At 42.7% G+C, this 26,025-nt stretch overlaps 1 protein-coding gene across 1 annotated transcript; it reads left to right on the top strand.

Moving 5' to 3' along the window:
• Nucleotides 1-345: 345 nt before the first annotated feature.
• On the top strand, nt 346-10,849 carry LOC121550530 (TBC1 domain family member 10A). Its single transcript, XM_041862824.1, has 9 exons — nt 346-1,333; nt 3,196-3,295; nt 4,592-4,699; nt 4,780-4,886; nt 5,023-5,137; nt 5,391-5,456; nt 5,571-5,760; nt 6,818-6,972; nt 7,574-10,849. The coding sequence occupies exons 1-9, from the start codon at nt 1,152-1,154 to the stop codon at nt 8,282-8,284; spliced, it is 1,734 nt and encodes a 577-aa protein (XP_041718758.1). The 5' UTR covers nt 346-1,151; the 3' UTR covers nt 8,285-10,849.
• The last annotated feature ends 15,176 nt before the right edge of the window (nt 10,850-26,025 follow it).

Below are 26,025 nucleotides of genomic sequence, written 5' to 3'. Positions count from 1 at the left end.
TGGCCTTTAACGTTACTACTACAGCCCAGAGAAACGCATTGAATAACACATTCATAAATGGCAAAAGACAGTCCAAAAATAAATCATAAGAAACAAGTTTTTGAAGTGTCTGATCTATATCTAGTGTGTGTGTGTGTGTATGTGTGTATGTATGTATGTATGATATATATATATATATATATATATATGAAAGTTCAGGATTCTTTTTAGTGTATTTTTTTACACATATTTAACCCCTTTTTGGGTTAGGCACAAAACTACCTTCATACTTCCATATATATTTTTTTTACCGGTTACATTCAGACGAGTCTCGTGACACTTGAGTCTCCCCTTTCCATAGAGTGGCCATAATAGTTTGTAGGTCAAACCGTTCGGACCCTACAGACGTTTTCGCGAGAAGACCGATTTTCGGGATGCGTCAAGCGACTAAGGGATTTCTTAAACGAAACTGGGAGGGACCTACCTTTTACAACTGTTTGGACCTGTTTGGACAAATTACACCCCGGGACACTGAGACTAAAATGAGACAGCCGAACCTCCCCCCTGGCGAGGAAACGGAATCAATGGACCAGGAAGGAAGGAATGTCACTTAAACGTTGTTTAGTTTGCTTCACCGACATAACAAACACAAATGTCACATTTGTGGTGAATTGTGCTAGTTAGATTAACATGTAGTCGATGGAAGTTATTTCAAACTAGGATACGTTTTTAGCTATCCGGCTAATTTACTAGCGAGCTAATTCATTGACGCATCACAAGCTAGCTAGGCTAACGCGTTAGCCAGATTGGAAAGGCTGGGACGTCAACATCACACGGGTGGAATTTTACGGTATTTACTCATTTGGCTCGCCCAGGGAACGTTACGTATTTGTTTGTGTTAACTAGCTAGTTACTTCATCTCGTTATTAACGGTAGTAGTTAATTACAGTAGCTAGCTAACTTTTAAAAAACTCGATAAGTCCTGACAGATAGCTAGTGTTAGCTGCCAGCATTAGCAGCAAACAAGCTAACAGCCTAACTAGCTAGCCTAGCTACGTGTTCCATGCCATGGCAATGGTTTTGTTTGTTTGGAAACTTTCGTCTGGTTTCATACCGTTGGTTGTGACAGTGCCAACGAAATAACGTTAGCTTTGGGTATTATTGAGCTAATCATGGCTAAAATAGAGAATGGTCGCCAGTCGGCCGACTCAAGAAGTATCAGGACAATTAGCAGCAGTCATATGGACGACGAGAGCTCTCTTGGCTCAGACTCCGAGATCAACGGCTTTACCAACGACAGGCATACCGATAAATATGGATTTATTGGAGGGGCGCAACAGTATTCAGAAGAATCGTAAGTAACCTTGGTGTTCTGCTCGCATGGCCCATCATTTGCAAGTTTGCTTACTCCTGTAGTTGCTTGGCTAACTGTCTCAACTTGGGTGGGGAAGGTGTGAAATGTTTACCAAATGCCAATTCTTTCACAGATGTACATGAACTGAACTACATCAAATGTGTGTTTTAAAGGTTTCTCTTCTCTAACCCCACCCATGAAAAATAAATGCCACCAGTATCAACCTCCCAATCATGTCTCCTAGTTGATATGTGAATGGGATATTTGAGGTGGACTTGATAGAAACTCACTGTTCTTACAGAATGTGATTTATTTCTCTAGCTAGCTATGTCATTTAAATACAGTACTATTTTAAGACCTGTGCATTTTTTTTACTAACATCATAGTCTCTGTAAACAGCCCTGCCTTCCAGCCACTTCTCTGCTCTAAAGTTCATGGGATGCCCCTGATTGTTTGTTATTGTCCAATGTTTGGTCTGTATAACATAAGAACAGAATACTCTGGAGGCGAACCGAGAATAACTTGTGGGGTGTGAAGGGTGACGCTGACGACCGGCTTTATCATCTTAAACTCCTTTCCAGTTCATCCACCTCTTTTGTTGTGCGTCTTTGAATGACAATGGCTTATGGACACTGACGGCATATAACTTTCGACTGTGCAGCTGGCAGCATGGAGACGCAAATGCTCCCTTTTTGTTATTGTAGGGACACTAGGTTTTTACATTTACATTTTAGTCATTTAGCAGACGCTCTTATCCAGAGCGACTTACAGGAGCAATTAGGGTTAAGTGCCTTGCTCAAGGGCACATCGACAGATTTTTCACCTAGTCGGCTCGGGGATTAGAACCAGCGACCTTTCGGTTACTGGCACAACGCTCTTAACCACTAAGTTACCTGCCGCCCCTAGGTTTTGTTTTCTTGAGCACGTGTTCTTCCTTTTACACTTGGTTCAGCACTTATTTTTCATGCCTGTGATTTAGCTCTTTTCCTAACGCTAATAGTTTCCTTCTTAGGATGCGTAAAGTTAGAGCACAATTACACAACTGGATTCTCTGTCACTGGATTACTGCTCCCTTCGCCCTGCGGAGTAGCACACTGTGAGTGGAGGATTGAATGAAAGTTGTGCCAAGCATTAGCTGCTTGGGAGCTTCCTGTTTTCTGCAAGGTTGGCTGGCCTTGTGCCACAGCTCTGGTGCCCCGTTGTGGCTAAGGGTTTTATCGGAAGTGGAAGACAAAAGGGTTTTATTTTATTTTCATTTGTGTAGGGTGGTAGACAAACTTGCAAAGGAGATGCACATATTTATAGCTCTTGGCAAATTTTGGGGATTGGAGTGAACAGAATTACAGCAGACTTCTTTTACAGAAAGAGGGTTGTCCAAATTTAAAGGCCTCTCTTTGAAAACTTCTTACATCTCATGATTACAAGGTTGTGCTGATGATTACATACAGTTGAGTGCCATCAGGCCAAGCTATAAGAAAACGTTAGGCCTATATTTTGTCATGCTTTGTGAGTGTTCCATCATTCTCAGTTCCGTTTCTTGGATAGAGCCAAACTTACCACATTATAGCATTACCTCATCTCTCGACTGGTTCTGCACCAGGCCCGCCCTGCCTAAGTACGTAGAGGGAAAATCGAATGCCTCTCGGATAGCCTACCTGTTTTTCCATTTACCCCTGCTTGAATCTCTTATCTTTAATGCTTCAAAACCTGTCCATTTGCATTGTAGTTCTTCTATACACCGTTTATATAAAAATAGCTGTAATACACACACACACTTCTGAGATACATTCTATTATTGTTCTTAGATATAGTTTTGGACATGCTAATATTTTCTTCCTCATGTTCTTCTCTCTCCCCCCCAGGGCTCAGGACATCCCTCCAGAGGTGTTGAGGCAGCGAGAGGTCAAGTGGCTGGACATGCTCAGCAACTGGGACAAATGGATGGTCAAAAGACACAAAAAGGTCAGAGAGCTGCTGAGATTTGGAACATTCATAGGTCTGACAACTTCATTTGTTGCCGTGTCTAGACTGTTTTAACACTGTCTCTCACCATCTGGTCTCAATTATTCCTCAAACAATCCTAAATACATTTTTGCACAGTATGTGGCAACTCCTTATTATGTTATTAGCCAACCAGGGCCTAGTTAGTGCTTGCATCTTGTTGACACTGCCCTGTATTTGTACATTAAACTATTACTTCCATTCCATCCTCTGTCCAGGGCAGGCATGTTGGGTGTTTGGGCTGTATTGGACGATAACATGTTGCAGTGCCTAATAATTCAAAGACAAGCCAGTGTTAACCTGTATGTCGCTCACACATTGGCCTGTTTGTTCCTCTGTAAACTTAAAATGTTTGGAAGAAGCATAAAACCTTTGATAGTTTTCTTCATGGAGGTTGTGCTGGGCTTTGGCCTCTGGCCAGTTTGTTTGCATCTCCAGTTGCCTAGCCGGATCTACCAGTGTGTCTAGCGTTAACTATTCAACTACAGCCTCACCTCATTTCCTTGAGTCAGCGGTTAGTGCTGTCCGGTATCCTTAGGGGGTCCCTACCCTAAACTCTAACCCTTACCTAACCATTTTACATTTAAACTTTAATGGAGAAGGGACGTCCCAAGGATCCCGGATATCATGAGCCTTTCATCTCCCTCACCGACTCCATGCTGGGCTAAGTGACAGAGCAACACTCTGGGTGTGGTAATACTAACATCACATCCCTGTTACAAAGATGGTGGTGAGATTTCAGGTTTGACAGAGACTAGCTTGTTCTGACTGCAATCTCAAGTATGGACTTGGTTAAGGGCATTGCCACATGAAACACTGTTGGGCACACTTAAATAAACACAATTATTCAGTAGGCATTTTTCCTGTGACTGCTATGCTGGTTAATTGAGGTCAGTCAGTGAAGGCCGTCGTGTCTCTGTTTCCGCTTCTCTACTTTGTTGTTCCATGACATCTTCATATGGATGTTCACACTCTTCTGGGAGGAGTAGGAGTGGTCTGTGATCTCAGTAAAAATAAATGGACTGAGTAGTACTGTGAATAAGCTGTTATTCCACTGAACCTGTACAATATTGTCTTGGATCACCTATGTCCAAAGGCCTGTTCTGTTTCCCATGAATATGGGGTCCCTCCAGTTCAGTCAACGATACTGGCCTACAGTATAAAGCTGTAGTATAATAACTCTGTTGTAATGCAGCTTTATTTTAACTGGCACATTCCTTGGTTGGTGATGAATACATTTCTGTCTCTGTTTAACAGGTGAGACTGCGGTGTCAGAAAGGGATTCCTCCCTCACTGCGAGGCCGTGCTTGGCTCTACCTGTCAGGAGGAAAAGTGAAGAGGGAACAGAACCGAGGGAAGTTTGAGGTTGGTTATGTTCTTTCCCTTGCTCTCTGTTTGTTTTTACTGTGTGGGACTGTGGTTGACTCTCCCTGGTGTTGTTTCAGGAGCTGGACAGTCTGGCTGGAGACCCGAAGGAGCTGGACGTGATTGAGAAAGACCTGCACAGACAGTTCCCCTTCCATGAGATGTTTGTGTCACGGGGGGGCCACGGGTTAGTTGTCTCACACAGTGGAATAATTGACCCTCACTCAGTGACTGATGTTTAACTTTTTGTCTTATTTGTCCTTGTGTGTGTTCATTGCTGTGTTCATGGGTTTGTATGTTTGTTTGTTTGTTTACCCACACAGGCAGCAGGACCTGTTCCGTGTTCTGAAGGCCTACACGCTGTACAGGCCAGAGGAGGGCTACTGTCAAGCCCAGGCTCCCATTGCTGCTGTGCTGCTCATGCACATGCCTGCTGAGGTGAACCCTGTGCCTCTGGGCTCATGCTTGAACTGCTTCTCTCACAATGACTGCCTGACCTTTGGTGTAGCTCAGTGAATAGTGCTCTGAACCAGCTTCCTACTTTTTGTGACCCTATTTACGATGGAATTGTTTATGTATGCTACACTTATAGTTTGCCTGCCACTAGTGTGTGCTTTAGTTTTGTTTCCCTCTTAAAGGGAAGGTTCTAGTCCCAATTTCCTAACACCATCATCTGTATGTTTTTCCACAGGATGCGTTCTGGGGGCTGGTCCAAATTTGTGAGAAGTACCTTCCTGGATACTACAGTGCAGGGCTGGTAAGACATGTACCCTTCACTAATGCACTACAGGTTAGGTAGACCACACAAGATATGTGTTGTTATCCTGTCAGTATGAGACTACATGCTTCTTTCGCTCTTCTTTCCCTGCAGGAGGCCATCCAGTTAGATGGAGAAATCCTGTATGCCTTGACTCGGCGCGTCTCCCCACTAGCCTACCGCCACCTGGAGAAACACAAGATGGAGCCCATCCTCTACATGACAGAGTGGTTCATGTGTGCCTTCTCCCGCACCCTGCCCTGGGCCTCAGTGCTCCGCGTCTGGGACATGTTCCTCTGTGACGGTTAGTTGCAGAAACTTCCACACAAACATCTGTCTTGCATTCATTCAGTTACAACCTCCAATTTATACACTGGACATCTACAGTAAGGGAGAGTGGGGTAAGTTGAGCCATTTTTTTACTTTCACTCTGTCAAGGGAAATATAGTATTCTTTCTAACAAAGATATCTACTAATATTTTAGGATGTGTATCCCTGTAAATAATCAGAATTCATGTAAACATTACAGTTTTGAAAACATAGCTTGTCCAAATAAAGTGATCTCTTGGCACAACTTACCACGGGTATGGGGTAAGTTGAGCCGCTGGACAGGGTAAGTTAAGCCGCCTACAAATGTCTGTACTGAATGAAATATTACCACTACCTTTTTAAAGCCATGTCTATTTTCATTTCCCAAACACAATTCATCACAATCGCTTTTTGGTCTTTTAATCATTTTAAGCTTCTAAACACGTTTAACACCTAACAGTTTAAAATATTTTTTAAAAACACTTAACATAGGCCAGGCCCTGTTATTACTTCATATCCCAGCGATAATGCCTTGTATTACACCTGGGAAGAAAACATTTCAATTTGCTCATCTTGCCATTGGCTCAACTTACCCCATGGCCATTGGCTGAACTTACCCAAGGCAAACATTTTGACTATTACCCCACACAGCTAGAAGGATGCACGTTCATGCTAGGTTTAGGACCTCCTATTGAAGCTTATAGAGTCCAACTGATCTAAACAGCATCATGAAACCATTAAAACAATACATTCATTTGACTTGGTGAAAATCAGTTTTTTGGACCCAACTTGCTTACCACTTTTTCCATGTGGTTTCTTCCTTCACAGACGTGATGAAATTAGGCCTCTTCCTAAATATTTGGTCCAATGATTAATTTTGTGTATGGTTTCCTAGAAACAAGGGTGGCTCAATTTACCCCACTCTCCCTTATTGATCACCCAAATGATATAATCAGTAAAGTTCCTCTGATGCTTGAAATTGTGGATTCTAACATCTGGAATCATCCATCATGTCCAGTTAGTGACCGTGTGACCTCTGACCCCTCCCCCAGGTGTGAAGATCATCTTCCGGGTGGGCCTGGTGCTGCTGAAGTGCATGCTGGGTACCCGTGAGAAGCTGAAGGCGTGTCAGGGCCAGTATGAGACCATGGAGCTGCTGAGGGCCATAGAGCCACGCTACATGCAGGAGGGCTTCCTAGTCAGAGAGGTAAGGACTTCACTAGCAGGCAGAGATACATAGGACTTACCCAATAATAAACATGGTTAGCGATGCATAACCACAGGAGAAGTATGGTCTTTGAGCAGACTGGGGTAGTAGCAAGGACCAAGAGAATGAGATCACACCCCTATTTCACCCAGATTGAGAATAGTCATCATTGTTTGTCTGTAGAGAACAATGGCTGTTCAGAACTCTGTAGTACTGTGGAAATGTAGAGTTCAGAGTGGAAGTTCAACTGATGCAGAGAGAGACACATTGACCACAGTTCTGACTAGTTAGTGTCTAGTCCCTTTCCTTTGCTTCGTGTGAGTGTCTCTTCAGTTTGACAATAGCCTCTCTGATAGAGTTGACCATCCTCACTGTGAGACGCTCCTTCGGCCTCAGGCAGTTTGACATTTACTAACAAGGTTAAGATTAGGACTGGAATGAATCCCCACTGAAAGAGCCTTTTCTCCTCTTGGCCATTAGCACTGGTCTTTTTGCATCACATTTCCTACTAGGCAGACTAAACCAATTTTCTATTTAGAAACACTGTACTATGTGCCTGTAATGTCAACCACCAGCAGTAACCTCTCTTCTCCTCCATCAGGTTCTGGAGGTGCCTGTGTCAGAGCGGGACGTTGAAAGGGAGCACCATGTTCAGCTGAAGCGCTGGAGGAAGAACCATGGTGAGCTTCACTGCAAGTCCCCTCCCAGAATGCATGGTGCCAGGGCTATCATGGCCTCGGAGCCTCCCAGTCGCCAGGACCTGCGTCAGAACCCCACCATCATCGTAGAGTCGCCCCTGCCTCCCCCTCAGCCCACACCTCAGCTGAAGAAGGGAGAGAAGAAGAGCAAGAAGGAAGGAAGTATGAAGAAAGCCCCTCCTGTCATGGAGATCCCCAACCCTTATCCTTTACCCGGTGACCCTCAGCTTCCACTGAGATATCCTCTGCCTCAGCTTCCACTGAGATATCCTCTGCCTCAGCCTACTCTGAGAGACTCAACAGTACAGCAGCCCCTCGTCAATGACACACCCCTCCCAAACACACCTGAAGAATCTCCACCGCCTCACCAACCTCCCCTTAACGACCAACCTCCCCTTAACGACCAACCTCCCCTTAACGACCAACCACCCCTTAACGACCAACCACCCCTTAACGACCAACCACCCCTTAACGACCAACCACCCCTTAACGACCAACCACCCCTTAACGACCAACCATCCCTTAACGACCAGTCTCTTCTAACAGTGTCGCCTCTCCAGAAGTCCACACAGAGCCTGAGTAGCACAGAGGCAGATCAGGACACATACCTGTAGCTCTTGCTTTGGACAGAGGGTGGAACTGCATGTCTGAAACTGGGCATGATGGGAACAAGGTAGAGGAGGAGTGAATAGTGAAAGATGAACTGGAACAGTCCCTGTGTTATCTTGGACATGACTCACTTCCACAGTGTGAGTCTAAAGCTGATGCCACCCAGACACAAAAAGTCCTTGCTCTGCCCCAGGCCAGGCATATGTGCCCCCTGACCTCTGTGGGAGATTCCAAGGTGGCTCTACTGAGGATGTTCCAGTTGTCATTGGGATGTTCTAAATTGCATACTCCTTGCGTCCTCTCTCCTTGTCTCCTTCTAAAAACCCATTGAATTTCTGAGAAGGAGCTGAGGAGCGAGGGCACGAGGAGTATGCCATTGAGATCTTCCAATTCACTCACTCACTTTAGGCCCTCTGTATGCCAACCAAGCCCTCTGTCTCTTTACCAGGCACTAGCACAGCTCAGCCATAAACCAGCAACTGGGTGTATCATGGCCAATGGCACTGCTGCCCAACCATGAGCGGCAATTGTATATTTTCCTATTGATTTTTATTCTGCTTGCTTTAAAGACACCGAATTGCCTAGACCGCACAGTCAGCAGCATACACTAATGCATCACTTCTAAGTGTTCTACTACTTTAATCCTTATGTTACCTCTTCATTATTCTTCACTCTGACTATTAGTGTTGTGAAAGGGAGACATGTTACTGATAGTGTAGTTATTGTATATATGATGCATTCCTTTTAGACATGTCAAAGATCACCCAATAGAGTACCATGTTCTAGGGTTTAACAAGAGGCTTGATTTACTCAACCTGCCTTCATTTGTGCAAAATGCAAGTTTATTTCTAAAATATTCATTAAAATCTCCAAATCACCTGTGGTGTGTAGGAAATAGGAATGCTTAAGAAAGAGATGGGTAAATATTGTTTAAAGTCCCAGTTGGCCTTGGTGATAAGCAAAGAGCCCTTCCATTCTTCACTACCAGAGAGCAGCCTTGGTATGTGCTTCCAGCTGTTACATTCCCCTTCCTAAAAAGGAACGCACAGCAATCCTGTCTCGAATTTACAATATGAGCACATTCATTCCCTATCAATTCTGTTCAAAGGAACTTCATTAGTATGCAAGCATGTTTTACTTTACAGTAAAATGTGACATGACGTGTGCATAAATCCTGTGTGACTGTATTCTCCTAGCCAGGTGGTAATGGGCCTAATGTCTTGAGAACAGACACATCCTCACTGTGCCAGGCAATTCCAGTCCCTATGTAGCGTTTAACTCATGTAAGATAAGCAAAAGGGAGAGAGGACTGGACATTCCTCACAATATGACACATTCCTGCCCTTGGGTTCCTTAAAAGCCAATTAGTCTTGTGGCCGACATGCATAGTCTTCTCTGTATCATGTATGTATTCATGCATGTTCATATTTTTTACACTTTATGGGGGGACTGTGTGAGTGCCATAGCAGTTAGCTGTGAAGTGTTGACCTCTGCTCCTTACCACAGGTGCGCTGGGTGATATGGACCTGGCAGGCTAGATACTGTAGCTCTGTGGTATTGGAAAGACATTAATCACCTTATTGCTACGCTGAGTGACAGATACAGATGGAGCAAAGATGCTGATGAAAACAAAGCTGTGATTAGAATCATCAGAGTGATCCACTACCTCTTACTGGATGCTTAGTTGTCTCAACGCCATCGTTGCAGACAGGCAAAGAGGGTTTCTGTACATGGTGATCGAGACCTTACTTTTGGGACATTTTGAATCTTCATGTTTTGGGATAACATTGAAGCATTTCCATTTTTAAATCTGTTTTATTAATTTGGGAACATCGTGAGGCAGTGACCACAACCTTTTTGGTGAATTCAGTTTAGAGGGATCTTAAGGTTTGCAATCAGAGGTGTTAAGTTTAAATATACTGTTCACGGAACTATGGGAAATAATTCAGTAGGGATTAAGATGTGCATAACTCAATGCACAACAAGTATTATTACACATAATTCCACTGAATCCTACAAGTTTCTATTATAAGTCACCTCTAAACCCTCAATAAAAAGCAATAAAAGTTGAATGGAGGGCAAGTAAAAAACAGCAAACATAGCCTTTCTCCACCTAAGTGCATAGTGGCCTGAATCACATACTTCCCAGTTTGCAGGTATTCTAGTTGAACTTGATGCTTAAAATGTGTATATAAGACAAATTTGTAAAGTAACAATGTCATTTTGTAACAAACATTTATTTTTTCAATTGTTTCCATACTACATATATTTTATTTAACAAGAACAATAATCAAAATCCACCATTTGCCATAAATAAACCTAACTGAATCTATTTTACCTAGACACTTTTGACACTAGTTTTAGTTTGAAAAGCAAACACAAAATAAATGCTTTCTTCCCTAGAAATATCCAATGTCTTCTCAGCATAATGCTTATTTTAATTTTGTTCTTCTGAAGAGACCTCTGTTATTTCTGTCGACCATCAGTAAATATATCATATATTCTGTATTTCTCCAAGAAGTGGTTACATATTGTTGTTTTTACAAATAAAATCACTTTGCTCAACACCAGCTAATGACTTTGCAAATTGGAAATGGGTTATTATTTAGTATAGTAGTGAATAGGCAAGGGAGCCTAATGAGGTTTGGGGTGTGAATTTACTTTCTAGCAGCAGAGGGAGCCGTAGAGCCGTAGAAGAGAATATACACAGTGTACAAAACAGGAACACCTTCCTGCCCTCAGAACAGCCTCAATTTGTCGGGGCATGAACTCTGCAAGGTGTCAAGCGTTCCACAGGGATGCTGGCCCATGTTGACTCCAGTGCTTCCAAAAGTTGGCTGGATGTCCTTTTGGTGGTGGACCATTCTTGATACACACGGGAAACTGTTATGCATGAAAAACCTGGCAGCGTTGCAGTTCTTGACACGCTCAAACCGGTGTCCCTAGCACCTACTACTATACCCCAATCAAAAATGTTGTCTTGCCCATTCACCCTCTGAATGGCACACATCGACAATCCATGTCTCAATTGTATTGAGGCTTAAAAATCCTTCTTTAAACTGTCTCCTCCCCTTCATCTGTACTGATTTGCAGTAGATTTAACAAGTGACAACAATGTCACGGATAGAGCAGGTGTTCCTAATGTTTTGTACACACATTGTAGACTCGTCTTCCACATTTGTGATTATTCGTCTATTGAAAGAACGCTCAAACAGTTAAACCAATTAACGAAATATTTGACATCTGTCCCTTTTTACCCTCCCTCATTTCTGCAACATGTAACCTACTCGAGGTGAGGTCATCCCAAGGTACGTCTGCCACCCTGACAACAATTATACTGACGGTTTTGTTTTTCTTAATTCGTTTTGACGGTCAAACATCTCTTTCCCACCTCGAAGTGTGAGATAATTGGAGTGAATACCAAACCTCTTCCCCTTGTTCAGCACAAATTGTTACCTCCACGCCCCCAATAAACCCACTGACGGTCAGACGATAGGTGGACTACATGTGTCTCCAAGCAACAGGTAATTTCTTTCCTTGAGATCAGTAGGAATTAATAATTTGGTCTTTCTATTCTTCTTTCTTGTGGGATGAATGAACAAATGCAAGTCAAGATTTTGAAATTACTAAACAATTACCAGTATTTGAATTACATTGTTTAATTTGGCACTGAGCACCAAAAGTGATGAAATACAGTAAGATACTGAATACACTGTATTGTGCATAATTTCAGTTTGATAATGGGTGGTTGGCTGGTTGCATGGGGCCTTGCGAAACCATGGTAAAGAGTACAATGATTTGTTAATAGTCACAATTTGTATTGCCTCTTGCTCTCGTGGTCTCTAAACTCGCTAGAGGTATGTCAACAGTTAATCGTTTAGGAATCCATGCACCCACCGTTACGCACTCCCTCTCTCAGCAGTGGACACCTGCCCTTCTTTCAGTGCCACCGTACCATTTACATCTCAAAGGGAGACATCAAGAAGGCCCTTTCTGTGCTCTTCTCCACTCTCCAGAAAATATCTGATTTATCTGTTCAACGGAAATATATGCCTTTAGAAATCCATCCCTCCCTTCTTGTCCTCTGCTAATAGAGATGGGGAGAAGGAGCAGTAAAAGAGAGATGTGGTCCTGATCCTTCGACCTAACGGACCCCTGTCACAGTGGTTGATTCATGCGATGCTGGTGACTTTCTCCCTGATCCCATGGCTCTATGTGTTAAGGAATAGGGGGGACGGCAAAGTGCAAAGCAAAAGCCGCCTGTGTTTCTAAGGTGTCCGATTCCCACGTTTGATGGAGCATGACAGGTTGGCTCAGGTCAAATTAAAAGGCAGATGTAACGAATACAGTACCAGTCAAGAGTTTGAACACATACTCATTCCAGGGTTTTTATTTATTTTTACTATTTTCTACATTGTAGAATAATAGTGAAGACATCAAAACTATGAAATAATAATAATAATCAAGTAGTAACCAAAAAAGTGTTAAATCAAAATATATGTTATATTTGAGATTCTTCAAATAGCCCCCCTTTGCCTTGATGACAGCTTTGCACACTCTTGGCATTCTCTCAACCAGCTTCACCTGGAATGCTTTTCCAACAGTCTTGAAGAAGTTCCCACATATGCTGAGCACTTGTTGGCTGCTTTTCCTTCACTCTATGGTCCAACTCATCCCAAACCATCTCAATTGGGTTGAGTTCGGGGGATTGTGGAGGCCAGGTCATCCGATGCAGCACTCCATCACTCTCCTTGGTAAAATAGCCCTTACATAGCCTGGAGGTGTGCTGTGTCATTGTCCTGTTGAAAAACAAATGATAGTCCCACTGAGCCCAAACCAGATGAGATGGCGTATCACTTCAGAATGCTGTGGTAGCCATGCTGGTTAAGTGTGCCTTGAATTCTAAATAAATCACAGTGTCACCAGCAAAGCACCCCCACACCATAACACCAACTCCTCCATGCTTTATGGTGGGAAATACACATGCAGAGATCATCCGTTCACCCACACCGTGTCTCACAAAGCCACGGTGGTTGCAACCAAAAATCTCAAATATGGACTCCAGACCAAAGGACACATTTCCACCGGTCTAATGTCCATTGTGTGTGTTTCTTGGCCTATGCAAGTCTCTTCTTCTTATTGGTGTCCTTTAGTAGTGTTTTCTTTGCAGCAATTCGACCATGAAGGCCTGATTCACATAGTCTCCTCTGAACAGTTGGTGTTGAGATGTGTCTGTTACTTGAACTCTGTGAAGCATTTATTTGGGCTGCAATTTCTGAGGCTGGTAACTCTATTGAACTTATCTTCTGCAGCAGAGGTAACTCTGGGTCTTCCATTCCTGTGGCGGTCCTCATGAGAGCCAGTTTCATCATAGAGCTTGATGGTTTTTGCGACTGCACTTGAAGAAACTTTCAAAGTTCTTGAAATGTTCTGTATTGACTGACCTTCATGTCTTAAAGTAATGATGGACTGTCATTTCTCTTTGCTTATTTGAGCTGTTCTTGCCATAATATGGACTTGGTCTTTTACCAAATAGGGCTATCTTCTGTATACCCCCCTACCTTGTCACAACACAACTGATTGGCTCAAATGCATTAAGAAGGAAATAAATTCCACAAATTAACTTTTAAGAAGGCACACCTGTTAATTGAACTGCATTCCAGGTGACTACCTCATGAAGCTGGTTGAGAGAATGCCAAGAGTGTGCAAAGCTGTCATCAAGGCAAAGGGTGGCTATTTGAAGAATCTCAAATATAACATATATTTTTATTTGTTTAACACTTCTTTGGTTACTACATGATTCCATATGTGTTATTTCATAGTTTTGATGTCTTCACTATTATTATACAATGTAAAAACAAAGAAAAACCCTTGAATGAGTAGGTGTGTCCAAACTTTTGACTGGTACTGAATGTCTGCAGACCTTGTAATAGGCTCTGCAGGTGAGCTTTTCAAGGCAGGGTGAAATAAAAGGGTAATTTATCACACCCAGGGAAAACATTAGTGGTTGTGCGAGGAGCCCTACTCAGGAAGGGTGTCTGGGGCAGGCCTGATAATTGAATCATCACAGTGTTTCTCCATGTGGAGTTCTCATCTTCAACTGTCAAAGGGAAACTCTACACTTTGATGTTTTCCCTTCCTTATGAAGATGTAGTTACCTTGTATAACATTGGTAATACACAATACGTCGATATTTATATATGCACAGTGGCGCAGTGGTCTAAGGCTCTGCATCACAGTGCTAGCTGTGCCACTAGAGATCCTGGTTCGAATCCAGTCTCTGTCATAGCCGGCAGCGACCGGGAGACCCATAGGGCGGCGTGCAATTGACCCAGCGTTGTCCAGGGTAGGGGAGGGAATGGCCGGCAGGAATGTAGCTCAGTTGATAGAGCATGGTGTTTGCAACGCCAGGGTTGTGGGTTCGATTCCCACAGGGGGTATGAAAAAAATTGTGTGCACTAACTGTAAGTCGCTCTGGATAAGAGCGTCTGCTAAATGACGTAAATGTAAGTTGTGCAAAGCAATGCTTGTCTTTGTGTATATGCTGTGCTTACACAGCACTTACTTACAGATCCCTTCCTCCAAACAGACATTGCTTGTCTCGTGTGTCCTTGCAAATATTCCCCATGTTTTGGCTCATGTATTCCCAACCATTCCAAACAGGCTGCCGTTTATTAATGTTATCATTATGTCTGTTAATGTTTTCAGTCTTCTGTTTTGCCTGCGGGCCCCAGTACGGCACCATACAGCCTCCTGATATAGAGGCTTTTCAAAACATGTGGGACTGTAATTTTGGCACCTGTTCTATATTTCCATATTATTATTATCCTCATATGGGGTCTAAGTATACACTTAATTCCAAGGTGGTAAATGTAACTTATGATAACAAGCAAGAATGCCCAAGGGCACGTTTAAAGGGAAATACTTAGAATGTCATCATGGTCTTTACTCCAATTACCCCCAGTTGACATACGGCCTGCGGCTATAGACAAATAAAATACAGCGATTGAGTAGTCCGAGAACTAAATTCAGCCTGCCAGTTAGTAGACTCTTATCTGATGAACAGTAGAGGCTGTGTTCATCTTGTGAGATTCAGTAATGTGCGGGTGAATGGTGGAAAGAGAAGTGAAGCGTAGTAAGTGTCTGTGCTAATCACCTGCTTGGTGCTAAGCCCACGGGACACTGAGCAGAAAGAGATGATGGGTGTGCGGGGGTAAGTGCTACACACCTGTGTGCCCTGCAAAGGCTGTCACAATCCTGGGTGTTGAAGCTTTTGATTTAATCTTACACAGCTCCCCTCTACCACGACTCCTCTAACCCACCTCATCCTCCAGCTCAGCAGTGCCAGAGGCATGCTCAATTAGGGCTCATGAACCATGAGCGACACCCACATTCTCACCCTGAAACTCATGAACTTTGGCTAAGTTAGTTTAGTGTCTTCCTTGCTTGTCTCAATAATGTATTGGATGTTAAAGTAATCCAATCCCAATTTATCTGATTCTGGGCATGTTTTTCCTCATAATACTTGTAAAAGTAATAATGGGAAGATTCAGTAGAATTCACGTTAGTCTCACAGTCTCCCCATCATCCCTCCATCTGATATGCTTGATCCATTTTTGCTGCAGCTCTCTGCCCCCCTGATTGCTGAATCATTAACCCATAATTTTAACCTGATGGTTATATCATATACTCCCACTTCACAAAGGTGGTGATTCTTGTGACCTAAATCATTATCACCCTATTTCTAAACTTTCTTGCCAGCTAAAATATTAGAATCCTTGATTAATATCAGCTAAGATCTTTCTTATTTTTTAAATGTATTCTAAATGTACATCAGTCGGGTTTTAGACCAAGTCATGGCACTAGCTCTGCTGCATCCCTAGTTGTAAATGATGTGGTTAACTGTATGGATAAAAGGCAACATTGTGCTGCCCTCTTCATTGACCTGTCAAAGGCTACTGTTGATCACTCACTGCTAATTCAGAGGCTTTCCTCAATTGGCCTAGACCAGGCTGCATATAACTGGTTTAAAAATTACTTGACAGGTAGAACTCAATGTGTATCTACTGATGGTGTTAAATCAGGTTTCCTGGATATTACGAAAGGTGTCCCGCAGGGGTCGACTCTGGGTCCTGTACCCTTTACTGTTTACATTAACAATATCGACTTGTCTGTGAAAAACTGTAACCTGCACTTGTATGCTGATGATACTGTTGTGTATGCTATTGCCCACACGGTTGACCAGGCTCTATCTGAACTACAGTCTGCCTTCATTGTATTACAGAAATACCTTATTGACCTGAAATTAGTATTGAATGCAGGTAAAATTAAGTATATGTTGTTCTCTAGACTTTGGATGGTGTCCATGTTGATCGTGTCCCTGCTTACAAATATCTGGGCATCTGGATAGATGAAAAGCTGTCTTTTAAAAAGCATATTGATGAGTTAGTTAAGAAGCTGAGAATAAAAATGGTGTTCTTCCATAGAAATAGGTCCTGCCTCTCGCTAAATAGTAGAAACAGATTATTTAGTCGGTCCTAGACTATGGCGACATCATCTATATGAACACAGCTGCCACTTCATTAAATGCAGTTTATCATAGCGCACTGCGCTTTATTACGGATGACAATTTTAGGACTCATCACTGCATTCTCTACCAGGAAGTTGGTTGGCCCTCTTCAATGTCTCGTAGGTTGATACATTGCTATGTTTTCATTTATAAAGCCCTTTTACAAAAAGTCCCACTGTACCTAACATCTTTACTAAACCTTAGACATACGAGTTACCACACCCAGTCTCAGGGATGGTTAACTCTGGAAATTCCATTGGTCTCTACTGAGTTAGGTAAATCAGCTTTTAGTTTTCTTGCACCTTATTTGTGGAACAATCTTCAAAATGTTCTTAAATTTGATGTTTTGGTGCATCTAGGGCAATTCAGAAAGCTTATTGAGGACCTTATTACTGATGAATGTGTTTGTTTTTTATGACCATGTTCTTTCTGCTTGCATTTTGTATTTATATTGATGTGTGTATTTTCTGTAATTTATGTAATTCAGGGCTCGTCTGTAAAAGAGACCTTGGTCTCAGTATGACTCCCTGATAAAATAAAGGTTAAATAAATTAAATAAAATAAATTAAAGATAATAATAATATAATATGCCATTTAGCAGACGCTTTTATCCAAAGCGACTTACAGTCATGTGTGCATACATTTTTACGTATGGGTGGTCCTGGGGATCGAACCCACTACCCTGGCGTTACAAGCGCCATGCTCTACCAATTGAGCTACATGTTCAAGATATTGAACATGGCAAAGGGTTTCTGAAATCTGCTGCTTTGGTGGCACTGATTATCAGTAATTAAAAGGCCCATGCAGGTAGAGAGTTAGCTGTTAAATTGATTTCTGTAAGGCGTGTTTGTTTACTTGTGCTTGTGGTGGTTCCTGGTCAGTTAGTGACAAGTAACTGACACAGATGGTGGGTATAAGCAGCCTGGCCGGCCGGGAGCATATTAGCCTCCCATGTCTAACCCAGCCCTATGCAGCCCACTCCCACTGAGCCCCCAGAGGACTGTAAGCCTGCCTTGCCTGCTTGTGTAACTCTACCTTCTGTGGCAGGACTCCATTGTTGATGGAGGGGGACCACTGGCTTATCTAGTCCCACTCCCCCCTCTGTGGGACAAACAGGCTCAGGGGCCTGCTTTGCATGTCTGTTTGAGCAGCCTTTTTCAAGCAAACTGGCTTGTTTTAAGAAGGCATTACGTTTCTGTTCTAGCATGTTGTTGTGATGCTACTGCATCTCCAATTTTTTTATTAGAATCAAATCAATCACGTTTTTTTTTGTCACATGCTTCGTAAACAACAGGTGTAGACTAACAGTGAGATGCTTACTTATGGGCCCTTCCCAACAATGCAGAGAGAAAAATAGTAGAAAGATAATAACACTAGGAATAAATACAGAAGGAGTAACGATAACTTGGTTATATAAACGGGGTACCAGTCCCGAGTCGATGTTCAGGGGTACGAGGTAATTGAGGTAGCTACAGTGACTTCAGAAAGTAGTCATACCCCTTGACTTATTCCACATTTTGCTGTGTTACAGCCTGAATTCCAAAATGGACTAAATTGATGATTTTCTCCTCACCCATTTACACACAATACCCCATAATGACAAAGTGAAAACATGTTTTTAGAAATTGATGGAACATTTATTGAAAATGAAATACAGAAAAATCTCATTTGCATAAGTATTCACACCCCTGAGTCAATAAACGTTAGAAAAACATTTGGCAGCGTTTACAGCTGTGCTTCTTTCTGGGTAAGTCTCTAAGAGCTTTGCACACCTGGATTGTACAACATTTGCGCATTATTCCTTTAAAAATTCTTCAAGCTCTGTCAAGTTGGTTGTTGATTATTGCTAGACAGCCATTTTCAAGTTTTGCCATAGATTTTCAAGCCGATCTAAGTGTCACACGATCGTTGAGAGACGGGTCAGACCAAGGTGCAGCGTGGTATGCGTACATATTTATTAATGAAGATAAACACTTGACAAAACAAGAAAAGCAGCGTAACGTGAAGTCCTATGGGCTATACTCACAACAAACCAGAACACAAACAAGAGTCATGATCCCACAACTAAGGTAGGCAACATGGCTACCTAAGTATGATCCCCAATCTCAGAGACAACGAGCGACAGCTGCCTCTGATTGGGAATCACACCCGGCCAAACATAGAAATACACATACTAGATCCTAAACATAGAATCTAATAACATAGATCTCATCCTGAACTCACACCCTGACCCAACCAACAAGAGTTCTCTAGGTCAGGGCATGACACTAAGTCAAAACTGTAACTAGGCCACTCAGGAACATTCAATGTCGTCTTGGTAAGCAACTCCAGTGTATATTTGCCTTGTGCTTTAGGTTATTGTCCTGCTGAAAGGTGAATTTGTCTCCCAGTGTCTGTTGGAAAGCAGACTGAACCAGGTTTTCCTCTAGGATTTTGTCTGTGCTTAGCTCTATTCCGTTTCTTTTTATCCTAAAAACTCCCTAGTCCTTGCCGATGACAAGCAGTAGTAATCAGTGATGTGTTGGATTTGCCCCAAAAATAACACTTTGTATTCAGGAAGCATGTTTTGGAATATTTTTTATTCTTTACAAGCTTCCTTCTTTTCACTCTGTCATTTAGCTTAGTATTGTGGAGTAACTACAATGTTGTAGTTTTCTCCTATTACAGCCATTCAACTCTGTAACTGATTTTAAGTCCCTAAGCGGTTTCCTTCCTCTCCGGCAACTGAGTTAGGAAGGACGCCTGTAACTTTGTAGTGACTAGGTGTATTGATACACCATCCAAAATGTAATTAACAACTTCACCATGCACAAAGGGATATTCAATGTCAGCTTCTTTTTCCCCCACCCATCTACCAATAGATACCCTTCTTTGCTAGGCTTTGGAAAAACTCCCTGGTCTTTGTGGTTGAATCTGTGTTTGAAATTCACTGCTTGACTGAGGGACCTTACAGATAATTGTATGTGTGGGGTACAGAGATGAGGTAGTCATTCAAAAATTATGTTAAACATTATTATTGCACACAGGGATTCCATGCAACTTATTACGTGACTTGTTAAGCAAATATTTACTCCTGAACATATTTAGGCTTGCCATGACAAAGGGATTTAATACTTATTGGCTTAAGACATTTCAGCTTTTCATTTTGTATTAATTTGTAAAAAAACAAAACATTATTCCACTTTGATATTATGGGGTATTGTGTGTAGGCCAGTGACACAAAATCTAAATGTATTCCATTTTAAATGCAGGCTGTGACACAACAAATGGGTAAATACTTTCTGAAGGCAGAGTATGTACATATACACTACCAGTCAAACGTTTGGACACACCTACTCATTCAAGGGTTTTTCTTTCTTTTTACTATTTTTTACATTGTAGAATAATAGTGAAGACATCAAAACTATGAAATAACACATATGGAATCATGTAGTAACCAAAAAAGTGTTGAACAAATCAAAATATATTTTATATTTGAGATTCTTCAAATACAGTGGCTTGCGAAAGTATTCACCCTCCTTGGCATTTTTCCTATTTTGTTGCCTTACAACCTGGAATTAAAATGGATTTTGGGGGTTTGTATCATTTGATTTACATGCAAAATATTTTTTTATTGTGAAACAAACAAGAAATAAGACAAAAAAAACAAGAAAACCTTGTAGAGCCACCTTTTGCAGCAATTACAGCTGCAAGTCTCTTGGGGTATGTCTCTATAAGCTTGGCACATCTAGCCACTGGGGATGGTGTTCTTGGGGTGATGAGAGGTGTTGGGTTTGCGCCAGACATAGCGTTTTCCTTGATGGCCGAAAAGCTCAATTTTAGTCTCATCTGACCAGAGTACCCTCTTCCATATGTTTGGGGAGTCTCCCACATGGCTTTTTGCTTATTTTTTCCTTTAAGCAATGGCTTTTTTTCTGGCCACTCTTCCGTAAAGCCCAGCTCTGTGGAGTGTACGGCTTAAAGTGGTCCTATGGACAGATACTCCAATCTCCGCTGTGGAGCTTTGCAGCTCCTTCAGGGTTATCTTTGGTCTCTTTGTTGCCTCTCTGATTAATGCCCTCCTTGCCTGGTCCGTGAGTTTTGGTGGGCGGCCCTGTGTTGGCAGTTTTGTTGTGGTGCCATATTCTTTCCATTTTTTTATAATGGATTTAATGGTGCTCCATGGGATGTTCAAAGTTTTGGATATTATTTTATAACCCAACCCTTATCTGTACTTCTCCACAACTTTGTCCCTGACCTGTTTGGAGAGCTCCTTGGTCTTCATGGTGCCGCTTGCTTGGTGGTGCCCCTTGCTTAGTGGCGTTGCAGACTCTGGGGCCTTTCAGAACAGGTGTATATAAACTGAGATCATGTGACAGATCATGTGACACTTAGATTGCACACAGGTGGACTTTATTTAACTAATTATGTGACTTCTGAAGGTAATTGGATGCACAATATCTTATTTAGGGGCTTCATAGCAAAGGGGGTGAATACATGTGTACGCACCACTTTTCCGTTATTTATCTTTTTGAATTTTTTTAAACAAGTAATGTTTTTCATTTCACTTCACCAATTTGGACTATTTTAGTGCCAGTAAGTAATAATTTGGTTCGTTGAACTCCACTTAAAGAGTCATCGTCGTTTCCTATTGGCTTGAAACCATATGACCTCCTGAGTCGACTGTATATTTCATGCCTCCTGTTTGTGACTTTGTGATGTGATTCATAACCAAGGTGATTTTGTTTTGGATGATGTGTCTCTTGTCCTGCTTGTTTTCCCACTCCTGTGTGTGCAACCACAACAGGAACCCGCCTGTAATCTCCTGTTCCGCAATGTTAAAACGGCTGGCATTGCACAAATGCCCATACAGTGATATCCACTGTGCACTGGCCAGGAAGTGTGGTTCAAACGGGATTAGGTTAAAGGTCAGCCAGATGCATTATTGGGGCCGCCAGAGGGGGAAACAAAGTGGGCAGTGGGTTAGTGTTCGGGGGCCTGTTTATTTTACAAACAGTGGGAGCAGATTAGTACGGAGCCGGGCTCCCCCAACCATATGGGTAGGATGTCCTCTCTTGGAAGGCACTCAACAAACCATTGTGCTCTCTGAGCAGAGATGGGACCACACAGCCACACACTGACACTATTTTAGTCACTAGTAATGATCTGAGACAGTAGGCTATGATATTGTTGGCATCATTTCTTTAAAAAAGGATGATATTTTCAACTTGATTCCACTACAAAGCAAAGATACAGTACTGTATGAAAAACAATCCTCCCCCCAACACATTTGGGTCATCAATATTCTGGGCGCATGCAGGTCCTGTCCAGAGCGTGGTTAGGCGCTAAATACAGGAGGTGTATTGCAATCACCACCCCTGACCCCACCAACCGCTGCACAAGCCCCAAAACCATGCTAATGAATCCTGCTTAAAGGTGTTGTGTTTGGTTCACCTCCTGAAAATCAGCAGTCACTTCCTGCCATTTTTTGTGTGAGATGCGGTAGCTGTTCCAGTAGCTCCTCTTTGATAACTCTGACTATCAAGATCCCCCTCCACACTGGATTGATGGATCCATCTCCCTTGGAAACAGACTTCACCTTAGATTCTGAACACTGGCCAGATATCCCCCCACCCCTCAAAAAACGATTTAAGCTTTAAGCTTATGTGAAAGTATGTTGTATTTCCATTTAGCATCTCAGGGGATTTCAACACATCACTAAGATGATTCATCAGCAGTGCATCAGTATCAACCCTCTTTCTAGCAGTGTGATGCAACCCGTTTTGGCTAGCTGTAGTAGGATGCCTCAGACAGGGTGCTTCCAGACAGCCAGATGACTCTGTTCAACTGTTCCAGGACATAATAGTGCTGCTGTACTGACAGCTTTACTGCAATAATGCTCTGAGATGAGTCCATGTTTGGATTGGCGTAATCTAGTAGCAGCATTACCAAATACTCTCTCTGACATCTTCAGTCACAGACGGCACATTGCTGGTATTGTTCAGACAGTAAGAACTTGGGTGCCTGGGTGTGTGGGGTAGTATACATTTACATTTTTACATTTTAGTCATTTAGCAGACGCTCTTATCCAGAGCGACTTACAGTTAGTATAGGCTTAGGGGCGCTGGGAAAAGCAGACCCTGGGATAGGCTGTAGTGTAGCCGACACGGTGAGGAGATGTGCATTTTTGTGAATTTTATTAGGATCCCCATTAGCTAACGCCGTAACGTTATGTGGAGTAATGGAGCTGAAGTCTCCGGGGGTACTCTCTGGCTTCTCTTAAATCAGACAGCTGAAGTACTAGGGTTAGGGTTGTGGATAAGGTGTACATAACCATACATACATGATATACACCCATTGATTCTTGAATAATATAACTTATAGCTTCATGAGCTTAGCTCAACTGTCGTACCCCATCAGAAACCAAAATATATGCTTGTTTTACTCCTTTGTTTGTAAAAATTGCAAATGTAAACAAACACTATACAGCCTCAAATCATGATTAAAACTTGTATCCATAGCTCTGTACATGAGTTTGGGAGTGGTTAAATTTCTCCAGCCCAATCCCTCAGCTCTTTACCAAACCAGTGGCGGGATGCCCACTTTGTTATTGTTCGAACTGCAGATTGCCCCTTTAACTGGGTTTTTTTCAGGGTTGACAGATAATAGCAGTAGATGTTTCATGCTAATTGTATAGTCCACAAGATCAAACATGTAACTGCTGTTGCTGTTAAGTTTTGGGAAGAATAATAGCCAGAATATTCATGTAAGTGAGTGCATGTCAGCCATTTGTATTTTTTAAATCTAGAATACATGTCTTCCCCTGAGGAGGGGATGATTACATAACTCTGATTGGAGTCAATGAAGTCCTAGCATTCCTGAACACATCTGGATGGAGTTTAGGCTAGGGTTAGGGTATGTTTCTGCATATGTGTGTGTATTACTCAGGTATTCCATATTAATCTCATTGAGGTCCCTTTATCACTGTGCTTGCCTGGGGGTGTGCTGTCATCCAGCTAGACAGCAGGCTGTGATTTGGCTCAGGTCTCATCAGGCACAGCCATTCATAGTTGTATGAACACTGCAGGTGAGAAGGTTTATCTAATCACAGAGAAACACGATCATGGACAAATGAGCCATCAGGAGCCCATACTGCCTCTTCCAATCGACATGTTTTATTTGACTTGTCCTTTTTGTATGTTTAAGATGAAAAAGGTGTCAACAACTGCATTGCAGCAAAAGTGTTTAGGAATTTGAACTCAAAATCTAATGTGGTTTTAGTGCATACCGATATGGCCCATTTATAGCATGGTTTACAGTATATAGAGTATTCTATGGGTATGTTATATGAGGAGACTGGGCTATGGGGTGGGTGGGGGTGTGAGGGGCCCGGGTGACCCTGAGAAAGCACAGCGGTGCTGGGATGGCGTGCGGGCCGCTGCCGGCAAAGGAGATTAGTAAGGAGGGGAGAGTGGCGGCGCTGCCAGCGATAACAGCAGGAAAGATAATAATGGAGAAGGTGTTTCCTGTGAGCACTCCCTCAGGAACACACTGACTCCTCCATACATTATTACGGCCTTATTGCAGCCGCAGCTATAGCCCCAGAGACGGCCGCCATCTTGAACTGGCTTACTATAGACTGGGAAGAAAATCAAACAACCTTGGTTATCACAGGAAAGGAGGGGGTTTAAGTTGTGAGCTGCAGTCTGGACTTCTATCAAATCTACACTTCTTAAACACATAAACACACATAAATATTATCCATCAACTCAGTCAGTTGAAACAATGGACCTGGCACACAATGCCTGTCCTTGCTGACAGATAGTGATGTTCTCCTGGCCGAGGCAGTGTGTGTCAGCCATTGTGCTGATATTCCTCTACTCTCACACTGCGGATGGAACCACATATGGGTTTCAGCTCCAGCCTCTCCAGATGTCACAGGTGCACTCAATTTTATCACAAGTTACCCACTGGGCACAGACGTCAATTCAACGTCTATTCACGTTGGTTCAACGTAATTTCATTTAAATTACATGGAAGCAACGTTGATTCAACCAGTGTGTGCCCAGTGGGTAGATTCTCAATCAGGTTGCGTTTCTTTCTTTGAAATCCCATCGAATGAAGCCGTCATGGCCAATGCCTTTCTCGTTTAAACAACCCTGACCAAAAACACAGTGAACAATGCCTTGTTTAGTAGTGCTGTGTTCGCAAGCTGTGGGTTCCAGTTGAAAGAGCCCAGGACCAAAGGCTGAGCCCAGCTACGCAGCTGACTCTTATTTAAAGTCACCCAAGAACTGACTCAGTCAGAGAGCGCAAGGCCTGTAATTAAGATAACAATGAGTTTCTCTGCCTGGTGAACATATTGGCAGACTGCTGGCGACCACAGTGTTATTGATCAAAGCTGTTTGGGTGGGTATATAGGAAGACGAAGGGGGAACAGCAGGCAGGGCCTGGAGGTTTGGCTATGTGAACAGGTGACAGCTACCCCAAAGCCCAGGCCAGGTTTCTGGCCCAGATAGATAATAGTGTAGTCTGCCACCCAGAATGTGCCACCCAGGAGCACCATGCCATTACTGAGGGAGATTGTAAAAACACCGGACTTGATGTCTTTTGGCATCAGGCACAATTGGTCAATATATCCCTATCAGAACGGGCCCTGGGTGAACTGAGCCAATACAGAGCCCTGTCAGAACTGGAGACTGGCTGTCTGGCTGGCCCAGCAAAGTTACACTTTATCAAGAGAGGTTCTTCCTCCTGAACACGCCCAATGTTCAGACCTAGCTTAGTCGCAGTCAGAAATAACCCAGGCAAAGTTCCCTTCCCTTATTTTCCCTCAGCCACTTGGCCGACTCAGAGAAAGGTTCGCACAGACTTCAATTCATTGGAAGAAACTGTATTTATAACTATATTTAGCTGTGGTGTTATCGGATACTCAGAGGGGATTTACTAAATTGGCATCAAAGTATCTCTTAATGACTATACATTTTACTTTTAGTTGCATCAACATGAACTTTGACCTGGTTTGGTGAAAACTCATCAGTGAGCATTTGCACCATTCAGCAGTTAAAGACCAGGGCAGAGCTGTGCAAAAACAGTAGCTTATTAAAGAATGAATAATCCAGTGTTCGTTGTGGTGATCCAGGGGCGGCTGCTGCACACATGTGTTTGTGCTGTGTGACCAGGCCTGGACACAGATGG

This window comes from Coregonus clupeaformis, chromosome 18 (genome assembly GCF_020615455.1).
Source record: "Coregonus clupeaformis isolate EN_2021a chromosome 18, ASM2061545v1, whole genome shotgun sequence".
NCBI lineage: Eukaryota > Metazoa > Chordata > Actinopteri > Salmoniformes > Salmonidae > Coregonus > Coregonus clupeaformis.
The sequence above is the reverse complement of the archived record's forward strand: the minus strand, read 5'-3'. Positions and strand labels throughout refer to the sequence as shown.

What these genes read in the sequence shown, in the direction of transcription:
- LOC121550530 (XM_041862824.1), top strand. Translation starts at nt 1,152, where the DNA reads ATGGCTAAAATAGAGAATGGTCGCCAGTCGGCCGACTCAAGAAGTATC. An exon ending in AGAACCGAGGGAAGTTTGAG is followed by an intron (nt 4,700 to 4,779) that starts GTTGGTTATGTT and finishes GTGTTGTTTCAG; the next exon opens with GAGCTGGACAGTCTGGCTGG. An exon ending in GATACTACAGTGCAGGGCTG is followed by an intron (nt 5,457 to 5,570) that starts GTAAGACATGTA and finishes CTTTCCCTGCAG; the next exon opens with GAGGCCATCCAGTTAGATGG.